This window comes from Solanum tuberosum, unplaced genomic scaffold (genome assembly GCF_000226075.1).
Source record: "Solanum tuberosum cultivar DM 1-3 516 R44 unplaced genomic scaffold, SolTub_3.0 scf00148, whole genome shotgun sequence".
Lineage (NCBI taxonomy): Eukaryota > Viridiplantae > Streptophyta > Magnoliopsida > Solanales > Solanaceae > Solanum > Solanum tuberosum.
The window spans coordinates 594,257-610,643 of NW_006239071.1; the positions used below are offsets into that span (position 1 = coordinate 594,257).

The window sequence follows — 16,387 nt, forward strand, 5'->3', positions numbered from 1 at the left end:
AGAGAACGAGAGTGGCAAGCGAGATTCACCAGGAGAGAGGTGAAATAGCAACAGTTTGCTATGAGGTACAATTAAATCAAACTATATTTATAGCATTTAATTTGAATTAATAGTAGATGTATATATACAATTTTCTCTCGCTTTATACAAACACAAACGCACTTTATACACTTGCGTTTGTATAAAAAACGAGAGAGGCGAGGGAGAGAACGAGAGTGGCGAGCGAGATTCACCAAGAGAGAGGTGAAATAGAAACAGTTTGCTATGAGGTACAATTAAATCAAACTATATTTATAGCATTTAATTTGAATTAATAGTTTGTTATTATATACAATTTTCCCTTTATATTATTTGCTATTATTTTGATGGACGGTTATACTCCGTGATAGCCCAACTATGTACCATCCCAATTGGATTTGGCCCAAGTTATGTACCTGAGGCCCATATTTTTCCATTATCCAGGCCTAGAACTATCACTGCTAATTTCAGTTCTTTGAGGCAATTCATCAAACAGATAGTAATCTCAAGCAAACAGTTCATAAAGAATCTGAGAAAACAAAGTAAAATTGGTAAGTTTCTTGCTATTTCTCAGCTATTTTGTTTCTTGTTAGTCTCCATATATTTATCTATATATCATTTATCATTCTGCCTAACAAGTTAAAAGAAAAGGTGCATCATTACTTCAAGTTATAATATTTAATGGGTGTTGTAGAAATAAACATATGGAGTTTGGTGCTTTGGGATATAATGGGTGTTATAAAGTTAAGATTTTTGAGTTTTTTTGTTAATGGGTGGTATAAAGTTAACATTTTTGAGTATTTTTGTTAATGGGTGTAATAAAGTTAACATTTTTGAGTATTTTTATTAATGGGTGTGAAGGGGAGTCTTGGAGTAACAATAAAGTTGTCTACATGTGACCTATAGTCACGGGTTCGAGCTGTGAAAGCAGTTACTAATGCTACCGTTAGTAGACCGTGTACCTCACACCCCTTGGGGTGCGGGGCCCTTCCACGGACCTTGCTAATGTGGAATGCTTTGTGCCAATGGGTGTTTTGGTTCTTTGGTTTTTGATGCTCCCTTGTTCCCAATTTATGTGATGGGGTTTGACTGTGCATGGAATTTAAGAAAGGAACACTTATCAAACTTATATAGATATATTGTATAACAATTCATAGGTATTTGTGTGAATCAGTACTTCAAGTTGTGATCTTTAATGGGTGTTATTCAAATAAACATTTAGAGTTTGGTACTTTGGTATGTAATAGGTGTTATAAAGTTAACATTTTGAGTTGTTTTTTTTTTTCAATGGGTTTTATGACTTATGAAAGTTATCATTTTTTATGCTCCCTCCGTTCCCATTTTATGTGTCGGTGTTTGACTGTGTATGGAGCTTAAGAAAGAAACACTTCTAAAACTTATGCTCTATAACAATTCATAGACATTTGTATGGCTATCATTTTAAGTTAAATTGTTTCTAAATATAGGAAGTTGTCATTTTGACGTTGGTTCTTTTATATGGATTTTGAAAGCATCACAAGATGATTTTGATACCCTATTAAAATTGGAGCTTGGCAGTTGATGTATAATCTGATAAATAATCCTCATAACTTATGTAGTGGTTATGGACTGAGTAGCAGTTTCACTTGTTTTCCTTAGCATTATGCTGCTTTTCTTTTAGGCAATTAGTTTCGGTATATATAAATAGACCACGAATGGCTTTGTAAAGCTCCTCGCAATATATAGTTAGGAGGATGGGACGATGGGACGGATTGGAAAGCACTTTTACCATAGCCACTTCTACCATGACCACTGGCTAGGCTTATACGGTCTCGTTTATAGTTCTGAATTTTTCATCTGATTCATAGGCAAGTTTGAGATTAGTTTAATGGGTTGTGGGATGTGGGATGTGAAAGTTGGAATATTAAGGGGTTAGGACATTCATTGTCAGCAAAAGCGGATCTATGATTCAAATTTTATGGGTTCCCACAATGTGAAGTAAATATACAATAATAATAATAATAACTAGGTTCATAGTCAATCATTTATAGATAATTGGTGGATTTCTTAATACATACAGTATATAGGGTCTGTGGAGTGGAAGAAGCTACTGGTTCTCGTGAGCCCGTATAGTACACGTTGCTTTTACCACTGAAGGCAAGAACGACATCATTTCCTGGAGCAAGTAAGGGAATTACATTTTCAGCAGTAAAAATCTCATTAGGCATTCAAGTTTGAAACAAGTAGCAAGACTTTTGCTCATATGATAGATAATATATTTGTGGAAAAAAAGCCTGTTAAGTGTTACAATACAGTAGACACGTGAGCATTGGCTGTGGAAATTAAGCATGCTCGCTTTAATATAAATTAGAATACTACATGTGATTATAGGCTGTATGTCAAGGGTGCTAATTTAGGTTGCTTCTCCTGTTCAGAAATTTGATTCAAGTACGTACCTGTTAAACAAACTTGCTGACAGTTTTGCATGTCATAGAATTACTGCCTCTATTTTTTCACTTATAATTATGTAATGGCTATTAAGATTTAGCAGATTCTCTATTCACTTGACCAACTTATCTTGGTGAATCTTCCAATACATAGATATGAAACAGGAAATGTGGGACAAAAATGGCTTATCTTGCTTTTAGTACATGATTGCCTTATCTTTAGGACCTTCTACTTCTCTTTGCCTTGTTTTCTCTGCATCTTCTACCTCTTTAAACTGCTTTTGCACATGCTAATACATCGACGACTTATTGTAGGTTCAAAATGCAAAGCTTGAGATCATCTATTCTGAAGTATGTGCGGGTTAGGGTCCCATTGCAAGTATCATTATCTCAAGCTGAAGGCCGGAGTGCGTTAAATATACTCAATTTGCAAATACGCACCTGTAGCAATTCTGGTTCCACTGATCAGGATCAGATAAAGGAACAAGTGCTTAACTTGGTGAAGAAATTTGACAAGATTGATGCAACCAAGGTATGATTCATCCATTTTTTGTACTTCCAACACGGAGCATAAGTTTATGTGTAAAGATTACTAAAACTGCAACAAAATAAGTACTCCCTCTGTTCAATTTGTTTGTCTTACAAATGCCTTTTTCCCTATTTTGGCAACTCGTTAATTCCAGTTTTCCACATGGCATGTTTAAGACCACAAGATTAAAAGACATTTTGGTACATACAACGTATCTTTAGTTTAAGACCACGAGATTCAAAAGTCTTCTTTACTTTCTTAAACTCCATGCCAAGTCAAAACTAGACAAACAAATTGAAATGGAGGGAGTAATGATTCAATGCTAAGAACCTTAAATGTTGAACCGGTTAAATTCTGGATTTGTCTCTGCTGATGGTCTATATCAATTTAACACATATTGTGGCAAAAGACCAGTCAAATAGTGGATATTACAGCTGAATCCTAAATCTTTTTATAGGTCACTGAGAGTGCTGATTTCCAGAAGGACTTGAGCCTAGACAGCTTAGATAGAGTGGAACTTGTCATGGCATTTGAACAAGAATTCTCGATTGAGATACCTGACGAAGAGGCAGACAAGCTTAAATGTTGTGCCGATGTTGCTCAGTATATCATTTCTGGAGCTGAGAAGAAAGCTCAGGAGAGTTCATAGAGTAACTTATTAGTTATCCCTAGGAGAGGATATCATGTCATCGGAATAGACAAAGGTTTCTTTTGGAACATTCTCCTAGATAGTTTTTCTTTTGTCTGATAAGCTGTTGAATCCCAGGATCACATTGTCCTTAACTTCTTTTAGCGCGTCTTTTAGTTTTTTGTGGATTGTGTGAATGATTGCTACATTTATGCACCCCAGATTTTAGTTATTGATTCTGTAGTGAATACAATTTTTGCTGTTACTTTAATATATTCAAAGTTTGTGCATCTGGTGTGGCTATGAAAGGCTACTTTTAATATTCTCAGTGGAAATACATGTGCCTGTTACACATCATTCATACAAGAATGAAGAAACCTTATATTTACATCTCTCTCTCTCTCTCTCTCTCTCACACACACACACACACACACACACACATAAACTCGTCGTGGGAGGAAGCAAACAACAAATTGTGGGCTAATACCAGCAGGTTATGTTTCAAGATTCATCCAACGACTCAATGTTTGTGACTGATCAAAGCGCCAACAGATTTGAGTCGTTGGACGTGCTGAATTTTTGGCCTCCTGATCACATAACAGCAACTTTCTTTCTGCACCTTTGTGTAACTTTAGGGGTCAGATGAATTGTTTGTGTGGTGTAAGTACGGATTCCTCCACCGATAGAAATTAGCTCGAGTCCTTTGTGTTTTCCTCTAAAAGCATGTTCACAAATGGTGTTTCTTGGCAGATGAAGGACTTTAACAAGACATGTTTTTTCCAAGTTTGGAATAGCATGAAGATGAGAAGGAAGATCAATAAGAAAATCTCCATCTTCATCTGTAGTGTTTCTTGCCCATGACCTTCTTGTTTTTCCACTTGATCCACAGAATACACCTACTGATGCACCTGAAATATGTTTGTCATATGTAAGATTAGTAGTGAAGAAGAGCCTTAGCGTAAATAGTAAAGTTGTTGTGTTTTGACCAGGAGGTCACGGGTTTGAGCTGCGGAAACAGTCTCTTGGCATAACTAGTAAAGTTGTTGAAATGTGATCAGGAGGTGAGGGGTTCAAATTTGGAAACAACCTCTTGCAAAAATGCAGGATAAGACTGCTTACAATAGACTCTTGTGGTCCAGTTGTTTTTTGAATCACATGCATAGCTGAAGCGTTGTGCATCAGTTGTGTTTTACTATATGAATCAATCAACTAGACCTCAATTTCAAATTACTTGGGATTTTACTGTATGAGTCAATTAACTATATCTCAATTTTAAATTACTCAAATGTTACTATATGAATCAATCAACTATACCTCAATTCCAAATTACTCGGACTTAATTATATTAAATTTAGACCCATATTTTCAAATAAATGCAACGAATTTAGTGAGCTTTTAATTTTATGTTAATTTACCAACTTTTGGTTCCAATAACACTATCATTTTGGTAGAACAGAAATTTGGTGGTGTTCAATGAAAGCAAACATATCTTTATTAATATACAAACAGGTCCATCAAGTTTTCATAATTTAATATTCAACCCCACTTTTTCTTAAAAATACTTTTTTTTTTCTGTTTTCTCTTTTCTCTTTTCTGTAACTTTTTTCTTTTTGAATAAATAAATGATCTATATCATATAGTAACTGTTACAAGAATTAGAAACGATTCTAAATTTAATGGATCCTAATTTCCATTTAAGGATCAAGTTTAACATTAAACTTAAGTTAATATTAATTAACTTTAGGCTTAACAACACAAATTAACTTCCCTATATCTTAGGATGTTTAATTTCATCTTATTATTCATTTGCAATTTAACTGGTCAAAACTACATAAACTAGCTCATGCTATAAAATCCACGTAAAACTGGATTTTCATTTTTAAAAAATAATGGTTTGGCTTCAAACAATTAGAGAGAACCTATAATTGTGTTTACATGACACAAATTTGAATTAATTGATCGGACCAATGAGTTCCGAATATCGAATTGTTAAAAATAAAGGATCTACACTATAAGACATGCTTAAGTTATCTTTAATTATAGACATCTCTTAACACATCTTCAAAACTAAAAAAGAAAGAAAAACAATATAACATATTCCGTAAAATTTCATCAAGTGGGAATCTAAAGAGGATGGTGTGTACGCAATCTTACCCTTATCTTGTGAGGATATAAAGATTTTTTTCAAGAGACAGAATAATTATATAGCTGAATAATGCAACAAATTATCAAAAACATTCAGATATATCTTAAACAAATATAAAAGATGTGTTTTCTCTGTGAGTTATTTAGCAACAGATTAACGACGAATAAGAACATACATACCTTGGATAGGTGTTGAACCAAGTTCAAAATTATCATCCTTGATAATATTATTGTTACAACCATGATCATCATACTCATGACAAACAATTTTTCCATGAATAAAAACAGTGGAAAGCTTTTCTTCTCCATAACCAGCCATTTTTATCACATCATCTCTCATAGAAATTGATTCAACTATAGAAACTTCTCTCTCAATACCCAAAGTTTTAAAAACAAGAAATGAAAAGAAAAAAAGTACAAACATCATTTTTTTCTTCACAATTTTATTCATGATGAAAAAATCCATGATAATTGTGTTGTTGTTGTTGTTAAAATGATAAAATAAATAAAGAAAACTTTGTATCAAAGAAAGATTTTATAATTTTTTTATTTTATATAAGATGGAATGAATAGAAAATGAAACGTTACCATATCTTTGGTTTTATATATAAGCAATAAATATATGCATGGTTCATATGAACTATTAATTAATGTTATTACATTTATAACCTTGAGGCTTCCTTAATTAAACAAAATAAGAAACCGATATTTTAATATAGGCTTTACAATTAATTAAAGATGGTTCAATGCATTGCTCTATTAAAATTAACTCATGACAATTAATATTTTTTTGCTCATTAATCTGATTTTTATTTTTTGTGTTAGTGTTTCTCATGTTAAAGTATAGTTTGAAACTTCATTCTTATTACGATTTAAGTTATATATAGTGATAGAGTAAATACATTTTATATAGTCAGTGTATTTAATCTGTTATTGTGGCAGATTATTGTTATTGAATCTTCGAGGCGCTGAAACCAAATTTAATAGTGTAAATCTTCTATATACCGTCAATTTTTATTAAATTTATAAATAAAAATTTGTTTCCAATTTTTTCCTTAATTCCACGATTCAAATTAATTTTGTTTTTCAGATTTTCTTAATGGGAAAATTAATCAGAGTAATATAAACTTAATTCCGAAGATTGAAAATTAAATATATTGAACTAATATTAGATAGAAAAGAGGCAAGGGCATTGCAGACCTTTCAAGGAAAAAATAGTAGTTGACATATCATAAGGTAGGGGTAAAATAGTCAAATCTTATTTTGACAAGATGAAAATATTGGAAGGTTAACTATCAAGTTGGTAGCCTAATTCTATCACTTACATACATTCATATATTTCTTTATTATTCACAAAATATAAAAAATTAAGGTGTAGAAACTTTAAAGCCCCACCAAGTGTTAATATGTCTTCAACTATGTCTATATTGAGCTCTTTGCATGCAAGCAAAGCAAAATCTTATAGTATTACTTAAGAATTCTTGAGTCAAGCCTACCTCAACCATATTCTTTATCTACATATTTTGAACACTAAAATGTAACCAAAAAATTCCATTAAAAACTTTAGGTTACCTTGCATCATAAATCATCTTTAAATTATGAGTCCACTTATTGTTGAACAAATTCCATAAATTTGAGATACATCATAAAGTATTCAACTTCTTTAAGCTATTAAGTTTTACCAACATGGATTGTAATAGGATGGGTGAGATTCCTCCACCTTTAATAAGATATCTCGAGTACGGGCCCTGAAATTTAAAAAAATACGACTAGAAGATGACATATGAATCCATATCTGCTGTACAGATAATAGGCTCAGAATGGAAGACCAAAAATAAAAATCTAAGCTTCTTTTCATATATTTCCTGTGTTAAATTTTGTATATAATGGCATCACTTAAAAGTCAAATAACGAAAATAAATGTTAATACAAAGTATCATGAGTTGATAATATTTTTCCGAGCAAGTCTCGTTTAAGATTATTATAGGTTAAATTTGCATACACGATACACAATGGCGATTTTCATTTTATAAAATGTCTGACATTTCGACATAAATAGGTTCTTGTTTGCAGTCCAACAATGTATAACTAATACAGAACGGTCTTACACTTGGCCCAGCCTAGACTGTAACTCGAATCTGACTCTACTACTTTACGTATTTTGATCAGAAACCAAAGCAGCCTTGAATTGCTGTATACATTTCAAAATTGCTCATGGGCTGAACAATGTAACCATTCAGACTCATTGTGGAGACGGGACAATCTTCCCTGAGCATCTTCCGAAACCAACTTTGTATCCATTGCCCTGATAATACATCGAAAATCAACTAGTATCAGACCAACAATATCCGGAAATCAAACATAAGGATAACAACAAATGCACCACTTCGATGAGGGAGCAATTGCAAAACACAAGGTCCAATGACTTCAATATCACGGTGTCAATTTTGATTTCCTTCATGTGAAATGTCACCAGACACATCGAGAATCAATTAACTCGACAATAGCATACTTTAACCAAGAAATTTGTTTGAGGTACATTGGCTATGTTCATTGTTCAACAACTTTTGCAAGCTTTTTTTCAGATAGCATTTGTATAATAAAGACAATTAACAGATTATAGATAACACGGGAATAGAGCTTAGACAACCAAATCTCCCAAAAAGCAACGAATGATGATGATACAATGAAAGTAATCATCCTATTACAGTAAACCAAATTCCACCAAGCAGATTTTCAAAAATCATTTCAACGACATACAAGGTAGAGAGGCTATTTTTAAATCAAAAAATTTAAATATAGAAATAAAGAACCACCACATAATGTGGTGGTTTTCCACTTTAATCTCTACTAGGTGAAAAACTAGTTATGTTTCTTTTAGACACTGGAGAGAAAATTCCTGTGTTATCTTCCCCGAGCACTTGTAATTGAATGTGTATAGCGTCAATAAGGCCAACGAGGTACAGGTGCGGAACTGGTAAGAAAAGAAAAAGGCATCCAGATGCAAACCTGACAATAACCAAAGAAAGCTACTTCATCTCCATCTTCTAAGAATGTACGGGTAGTTCCATCTAAAGACAAAGGCTTTTGTCCATTCCATGTTAATTCAAGCAAACATCCATAAGATTCTGGTTCCTAGAAGTAGAGATGGATGGACGAATTATGTCATCAGTAAAAACAGCATGATGATAAGTCAATAAAACAAGACGACAAGGAAAATTGGACTGAGCAACTCTAGAGGCATCATGCAGCCGACTAGTAAATCTTACTGGTCCACTGATAGTTCCAGTTCCAAACATGTCCCCAGGCCTTAGGTTGCAGCCATTGATAGTATGGTGAGCCAGCTGTTGAGTAATTGTCCAATATCTGTATCACAGGAAAGCCATTCAGCATTACTATGGTAAAATAAAAATAAAAACTTATGAAAGCAAAATATCTCCTTCACACTTGATTACCGTGGATCTGTTTAGCATTTGAAGAACCAGAATCCCCAAAAGATAATTGCTAAAGGTTCTTGAAAGAATTCAGTATTTTCTATCTTGTTTCCTTTACAAAAAAAATAAAGGAGGAGCCAGCAAGGTCAAGGACAGGGAGGAGTATTAGGGGCAGACAATTCAATTCACCGTCATATGAACTATATCATATTCGTTCTTCACCATCAAACTAATTGACGCCAGCATGTTGAAGAAGGCTTTAACAACACTAGATATCCGGTTACAAAAATAAAAAAAGAACTAGATATATAATGAATCTGGTGAAAAAAATGATAGCTTAAGAACTGTGAAATTGTAAGTGGCAAATGCAAAATATACTTACAAGTGGTTAAAGTTGCTTCTTGTCACAACACATGAATCAGCTTGTCCAGAAGGCTTAATGAGGACCTTGATAAAAAAAAAGTCCAACCATTACCCAGATGATCTATGAAACTTGATTACACGACAATAGTGATGATATTAGCACGGGTAGGGAGATACTATTATTTCTTGTTCTTTTATCCTCTTCTTGGTAAATCAACATACGGTGGGAGAAATTCCTTCTTTACAGGGTGGAGATATTTTTCACACCCATTACTCCCTTCTCCCTCTACCCTCCCCCTCCCCCTCCCCCATTGCCACCTACCCACTCCCACCCCTTCTTCTTCCATCACCACTTTCTGGTAGGAATTCTTTTTGGTGGTGGTCCAAGTATACCCATGAAGAGTTGAAAAGATCCAATTATATCTGTTAGTGAGGGGCATAGTTGAGACGATTTTAGCAGTGGAGAGGTCTATGAGACGATAGGTCAACGGAGGGTATATCTAAAAAAAATCACAAACATCAACGGCATTCCTTGACCTTTCCCTTGAAAATAAAACATTGTCAAGAAACTGCTAGATAGATCAAACCCTATCATGGAAAGCATGGAGCAGAAGATACCTCCAAAGAAATGTCATAGTTTCTTGATGTCTTCTCTACAAGATATGTCAATGGAGAAGGGTTCTGCAATTGAAAGAAAAGAAAAGTTCTGCTCAATATCAATTTCATTGGCGATGAGCATAGGGATTTAAGCGCTAGAAGTCAAGCTACCTGCTTTGGGCCCTCACAAGCAAAGGGTTCCAAGGCATCTAAAGTCACAATCCAAGGAGATATGGTTGTGCCTGCAAGATCAAAATTGAAAAAAGAGATTATCCCAAGGCAATATGACTAGAATACTTGAAAAAATAGATTATGCCTATAGGCAACAGCAGCAGTTAATCATAAATGCATGCAATAAATCAACTGGATTTCTTACCAAAACTCTTTCCAAGAAAAGGACCAAGAGGCACATACTCCCATGCCTGGATATCTCTTGCTGTTTAAAATAGTCTCTAATCAGCAGGGAATCATTCCATAAGAACTTCAAAAATTCAAGTATAGTTTTGAGCATACCACTCCAATCATTCATCAAGACAAGTCCAAATATATGATTTGCAGCATCATTGACGTCGATTGTTGTTCCTAGTTCATTACCAGGGCCAACTATAGCAGCCTTAAAGCAAAACAAGTAAAGTGTGTAAAAATGGAACTAATAAGCAACTCAGCAAGGAATATGAGAGTTTGGGACCAACAATAGACAGAGCACTTCCATGCAATACATTCTCACCATTTCCAACTCAAAATCCAATTTTCTCGAAGGTCCAAAATATGGCGCAGAATTACCAGTTGGATGACCTTGTCCTCTGGAAGACAATTTAAAGAAGAATTATAAAGAAAAGAAATACCAAAATTACTTGAAATGAATGGAATAGTAGGACGAATCAGATCACACATAATCTTTTTACGCTATCGATATGAATATAACATGCACCATTAGTGCGAGACTTGAAATTTAACGAAGTGTCAAATTTCATAATTGATCTAGTAAAAAAGAAGCACTTCATGTCATGAGTTGGCACAACAATAAAAATGCTTCACTACCAGGTACAAAACTAGAAGTTTGAAATAACATGAAATGCCACAGAGCAGGCAGTGTTAAAAACCAACCATGTAGATTCACTTAGGTGCTAGCGCATTGGGACCCTTCTACCAAAGGAGTGATTACCGCATAAAAATTCACCAACACCTCAAATATATCTTAAGACACAACATAGCTATCTTCCTAACTCCTCCCCCCACAAATAAACTAATAAGGATCTCTAGAAAGAACAGGAAAATCTACTTTTGAGATCACCTGGGTCTAATGATATCTGTTCCAGAAACGACAATTGATGATGCTCGCCCATGGTAAGCAATAGGAAGATGGAACCTGAAAAGGGTGATCAGAGTCCATGAACAAGCATATATGTATATGAACGCGAAAATATGGAAGTTCTGACCCCCCCCCCCCACACACACACACACGGGGTGGCATGTATCGTCAAAGCTAATATATCCTGTCTTTTCACAGGTGGTTGTGTTGACAGCATACCAATTAAGGTTGATAGGATTTTCAGGGCCACGAAAAAGAGTCCCACAATTCTTGGCATGGTGCATTGATGCAAAGAAGTCAGTATAGTCTCCAATCGCAACAGGTAGAAGCATTTGCACCTTTTCCTGAAGAATTGACCAACACAACACGAGAATTAAGACAACACGAGTTCACTAACAGACATGACATTTCAAAGGGAACACAAGTTCACTAACAGACATGACATTTCCAAGGGAACATGTCTTACCATAGGCAGAAGAGCTATCTGTCTTAAAGCAGCATTGTCACGCAATGTTGGTTCTGTGGCTGCACAAGAACAAAATAGAACAATCCAGCTTCAACTTTCATCAAATCCCCTCCACATTCAAACTGAATGGGATTACAGTAAGTTTTAAGTATTCCGTCTTTAGAGGAGGATTATAGTAAACCCGAAAACTGGGAAGTCCTGCCCCCCCCCCCCACACACACACACACGGGGTGGCATGTATCGTCAAAGCTAATATATCCTGTCTTTTCACAGGTGGTTGTGTTGACAGCATACCAATTAAGGTTGATAGGATTTTCAGGGCCACGAAAAAGAGTCCCACAATTCTTGGCATGGTGCATTGATGCAAAGAAGTCAGTATAGTCTCCAATCGCAACAGGTAGAAGCATTTGCACCTTTTCCTGAAGAATTGACCAACACAACACGAGAATTAAGACAACACGAGTTCACTAACAGACATGACATTTCAAAGGGAACACAAGTTCACTAACAGACATGACATTTCCAAGGGAACATGTCTTACCATAGGCAGAAGAGCTATCTGTCTTAAAGCAGCATTGTCACGCAATGTTGGTTCTGTGGCTGCACAAGAACAAAATAGAACAATCCAGCTTCAACTTTCATCAAATCCCCTCCACATTCAAACTGAATGGGATTACAGTAAGTTTTAAGTATTCCGTCTTTAGAGGAGGATTATAGTATTAAGTCCCCCTCCTTGTGTACCTCATTTTTATTAATTCATGAAATTCCCGCCCAAATATCTGATTCCAAAACCTGGGAGGTTGCCCAAAAAATGATGGACCTCAGGTAATCCAATACCAGAAATTGCAGGATAGATTGGATGGAGGTTTTTAATTGAATAAACTTGTCATCTTTTAGATTATAATAACATTCAAGTGACATAGGAAATGAATCCAAAATGACTAAGAAGAATGTGGTTTGAATTACTGGTTCAAATCTAGGTTTTCTTATGTGTATCAAACGAGTGTGAGGGTTTATGCTAATGATTTGATGATATAACCTCCATCCAAACATGCAGGGATACCTGATAACAGCTTTTGCAATGTCACCCGAGCTTCCTTCCATGCAGGTCGTCCCAATCCAACAAACTTGTTCAAGTTAGGCTGCAAATGAATTGCATAAATAACTTATGATTATCACAGTCTCTCAACCTTGCCAATAGCAGAGAATATCCACAGCACCCAGTGTGTCAATTACACGAGGCTCAGTGGCTTACCATAATTATATTGTTAGGCAATGTCCTATTACAACTTGAAAAAATGGCTGACATTTTATTTGAGATGAAATCCAATTAGTGGACTGCCATCAATATAGTAGATAGATTTCTTTTTTCTTTGTTTTTTTGGGTCATAAGGAGGATATAACTCGAGAAAAAAGTAAGGGATACTTTACACATTGCAGAGTACAACACTCACAAGTCACAATAAATCAAAACAAGATGTAACACTTCCACAAAAATAAGACAACAAACAGTTGAAAATAACAAAAAAAGAGCTCATAAATCAATGAAAATTAGTTAAAATTGAGCTTGATTGCCAGAAAAGTATACACTTCCATCCAAACAATAGGCAATACTGGGCAAAAAAGTAAACGCACATTACCTTAAAACTGAACTTAACAGTAGGAAAATTGCTAAATGTACAACCAACCAGAGCACAATAGACACTGACTACATCTTCAGAACTGAATGAAAATGAGTACCTAACGGAATTGACAACCACAAATTTTTCACACTTACTGTTAAACTTGAAGTTAACAGTAAGAAATTCTCTAAACGTACAACTAAACAAGAACATAATATCACACTTGCTAAAAATTTCAGAACTGAATGAATACGAAAACCGAACAGACCTATGTCATAACTCCGAATACAGTAAATAAATGCAAAATAAAATTATTGTCAATGCATGACAAAAATCAACACATAAATCAATGAAAACTAGCTAAAACTGAACTTAACAGTCGGAAAATTATTCACTTCCGTCGAGACAATAGGACAAAATATAGCACAAAAATCAACGAAATTACCTTAAAACTAAACTTAGCATTAGGAAAATTTCTAAACGTACAACCAAACAGAGCACAATAGAACACGAACAGACCTGATTGAAACAATCGGAGTTACTGAGCAAAGGACCGTCAAATAAACCGGCGAAAGCAATCTCCGATAAGTCCAAAACATATTCTCCGATAGCGACGCCCGGTCGAGGTAGTGAACCCGGTTCAGGCTTGAATACACCGTACGGCAGGTTCTCGAGAGGGAAGTGAGATTCCGGTTCAACTTCAACAAACGACTTCAACGCCATGACGACGCCGATTAGGAGGAGTAAGAGTGAAAAACGACGACGTGTGGGAGCTCGAGTTCAGAGTAGAAGAGGAAGTGACGATGGTGCTGAACGCTAAGAAGAGAATTTATAGATGACGGTAGAAAATGGAGTACGATTTTTTTATTTTTTTTAGAAAATGAATTGGACGGTCAGGATTGCGAGTTGAGAAGTAGTAAGTAGGATCAATGGTGGTTGTCACCTGTCATTCAAAGGAGCATTCCTCCTTTTTCGTCGCTTGAGGAAAAAGTGAAGTCGAAATGGTTTATCTGAGACGTAAGTTATGGATAATTTTATAAGATGTGCGAGATTGAGATGGTTCATGTGAGATGTTGGTTATGAAAAAATTTAGAAGAGGTAAAATTAGATCGAAAAAATATAGAGAATGTCCTGTGTTTTAATAGTTTTGATGCACTTATCAATAATATTTACATTACTAGGAGGTGGATAGATATAGTAGATGAAAAGGAAGAATAAGCAACTTTTTCTCTTATGCAAAAGAAATTGAGCCCAACAACTCCTGCTTTTGTGCCTAGTAGTTTCAAGTTAGTAACTCCCCGACAAGGTTTGTCATCATCAACAAATGTTGCTGCAATCTTAAGTGATCATTTGGTGAGTTCTAATATTGAAAAATTGACCTCTCTTACACCTATTAACGTACAAACAACTACAAGTTGGTGATAGTTATACTTTGTCCCAAATAAAGTTGCTAACCTAAATGATGAGGACATCTCTGAGGAAGTTGAGGAAGAGGAAATGTTGGATTATTGTTTTACAAATACAGCTAGGAATGCAGATGTTTTTCCTAGGCAACAACGCAACAACAAAACGAAGCATGAAAGAAAACATAGTTGGAGTGGTAAAGTGATTGAAGAGTGTCCCAAGGCACCTACTCGTGAGAAAAACGACGGGACTACACGTAATGCTTCTCCAACTCATTACGAAGGTCCTCGTATAGTTTTTTCAGAAAAACATTTGGGGTGCTCCAAAGGTGTCAAATCCATGGGTACACGAAATCGGCGAAAGTCGGGTAATTCCTATAATTTTGCTCGTAAATGAGAAAATATGCATGTAAAAAACAACAAGACTATATGTAATGCTTCCCTAACTCATTACGAAAGTCCTCATATAGTTTTTACAGAAAAAATTTCAAATTGTTCATAAATCGAATTCGAGGAATGAGTTTTATCATTGTTAGTAATCTTCAATGCAACTCTTTGTTTCCCCCCCTTAGTAGCATTAACTAAAGAGAAAAGACATAAAGTCACAATTTAAGTTGTCCTGAATTTTTAAAAAGACACATTAACTTTGCAACGGTCCTATTACCCTACCAAACAATATAGAACTGATAAAATAATTATCTTTTCTTGATATTCTAAAAGTAATAAATGAAATAAATAAATATATTTTTAAAATAGTGGGGAAATAAAATTAAACGAAAAGGGTAATATAGGAATTTCAACAATAAATAAGAAGACACAAAATTCTACTCATTATCGCATTTGTTGAATGCGTTTTATGCCTTTCATTCTCAGCTCTTTCTATTTAGGTATGTGAGAAGGGTTTTTCAAGTTTTCAACGACATGACGATTTTTTAAAAGATAAAATAATTATCTTTTCATGATATTATAAAAGTAATAAATGAAATTAAAAAATATATTTTTATAATAACAGAGAAATAAAATTAAATAGAAGGGGTAATATAGTAATTTCAACAATAAATAAGAAGACACATAATTTTAATCATAAATCACATTCCCTGTATGCGTTTTATGCTTTTCATTCTTAGTTCTTTCTATTTAGGTATCTGAGAAGGGTTTTTCATGTTTTCAACGACATGATGTTTTTTTAAACGATAAAATATTTATCTTTTCTTGATATTATGAAAGTAATAAATGAAATAAATAAATATATTTTATAAATAGTGGACAAATAAAATTAAACGGAAGGGGTAATATAGTAATTTCAACAATAAATAAGAAGACACATAATTTTACTCATAAATCGCATTTGTTGAATGCGTTTTATGCCTTTCATTCTCAGCTCTTTCTGTTTAGGTATCTGAGAAGGGGTTTTCAAGTTTTCAACGACATGACGTTTTTTTAA

General features: G+C 34.5%; 3 protein-coding genes across 3 annotated transcripts; 1 reads left to right on the top strand and 2 right to left on the bottom strand.

Annotated features, from left to right (window-relative positions):
* Positions 1 to 398: 398 nt before the first annotated feature.
* Positions 399 to 3,854, top strand: LOC102598187 (acyl carrier protein 3, mitochondrial). Its single transcript, XM_006352299.2, has 3 exons — positions 399 to 569; positions 2,760 to 2,976; positions 3,431 to 3,854. The coding sequence occupies exons 2-3, from the start codon at positions 2,767 to 2,769 to the stop codon at positions 3,620 to 3,622; spliced, it is 402 nt and encodes a 133-aa protein (XP_006352361.1). The 5' UTR covers positions 399 to 569; positions 2,760 to 2,766; the 3' UTR covers positions 3,623 to 3,854.
* Positions 3,855 to 3,898: 44 nt separating this feature from the next.
* LOC102598521 (uncharacterized) lies at positions 3,899 to 6,297 on the bottom strand. The gene is made up of 2 exons (XM_006352300.2): positions 5,927 to 6,297; positions 3,899 to 4,509 (listed from the first exon to the last, which is right to left on the bottom strand). The coding sequence occupies exons 1-2, from the start codon at positions 6,210 to 6,212 to the stop codon at positions 4,193 to 4,195; spliced, it is 603 nt and encodes a 200-aa protein (XP_006352362.1). The 5' UTR covers positions 6,213 to 6,297; the 3' UTR covers positions 3,899 to 4,192.
* Positions 6,298 to 7,685: 1,388 nt separating this feature from the next.
* LOC102598851 (fumarylacetoacetase-like) lies at positions 7,686 to 14,356 on the bottom strand. The gene is made up of 14 exons (XM_006352301.2): positions 14,060 to 14,356; positions 12,982 to 13,060; positions 12,460 to 12,518; positions 12,213 to 12,337; positions 11,435 to 11,509; positions 10,868 to 10,943; positions 10,654 to 10,753; positions 10,517 to 10,576; positions 10,312 to 10,382; positions 10,162 to 10,224; positions 9,563 to 9,627; positions 9,016 to 9,112; positions 8,756 to 8,881; positions 7,686 to 8,051 (listed from the first exon to the last, which is right to left on the bottom strand). The coding sequence occupies exons 1-14, from the start codon at positions 14,261 to 14,263 to the stop codon at positions 7,989 to 7,991; spliced, it is 1,263 nt and encodes a 420-aa protein (XP_006352363.1). The 5' UTR covers positions 14,264 to 14,356; the 3' UTR covers positions 7,686 to 7,988.
* Positions 14,357 to 16,387: the final 2,031 nt, after the last annotated feature.

Coding starts and splice junctions, on each gene's coding strand:
- LOC102598187 (XM_006352299.2), top strand. CDS start 2,767: ATGCAAAGCTTGAGATCATCTATTCTGAAGTATGTGCGGGTTAGGGTC. Junction 2,977..3,430: donor ACAAGATTGATGCAACCAAG/GTATGATTCATC, acceptor ATCTTTTTATAG/GTCACTGAGAGTGCTGATTT.
- LOC102598521 (XM_006352300.2), bottom strand. CDS start 6,212: ATGGATTTTTTCATCATGAATAAAATTGTGAAGAAAAAAATGATGTTT. Junction 4,510..5,926: donor TGGTTCAACACCTATCCAAG/GTATGTATGTTC, acceptor AACATATTTCAG/GTGCATCAGTAGGTGTATTC.
- LOC102598851 (XM_006352301.2), bottom strand. CDS start 14,263: ATGGCGTTGAAGTCGTTTGTTGAAGTTGAACCGGAATCTCACTTCCCT. Junction 12,519..12,981: donor ATTGCAAAAGCTGTTATCAG/GTATCCCTGCAT, acceptor GTTCTTGTGCAG/CCACAGAACCAACATTGCGT. Junction 10,383..10,516: donor TTTTCTTGGAAAGAGTTTTG/GTAAGAAATCCA, acceptor TTGATCTTGCAG/GCACAACCATATCTCCTTGG.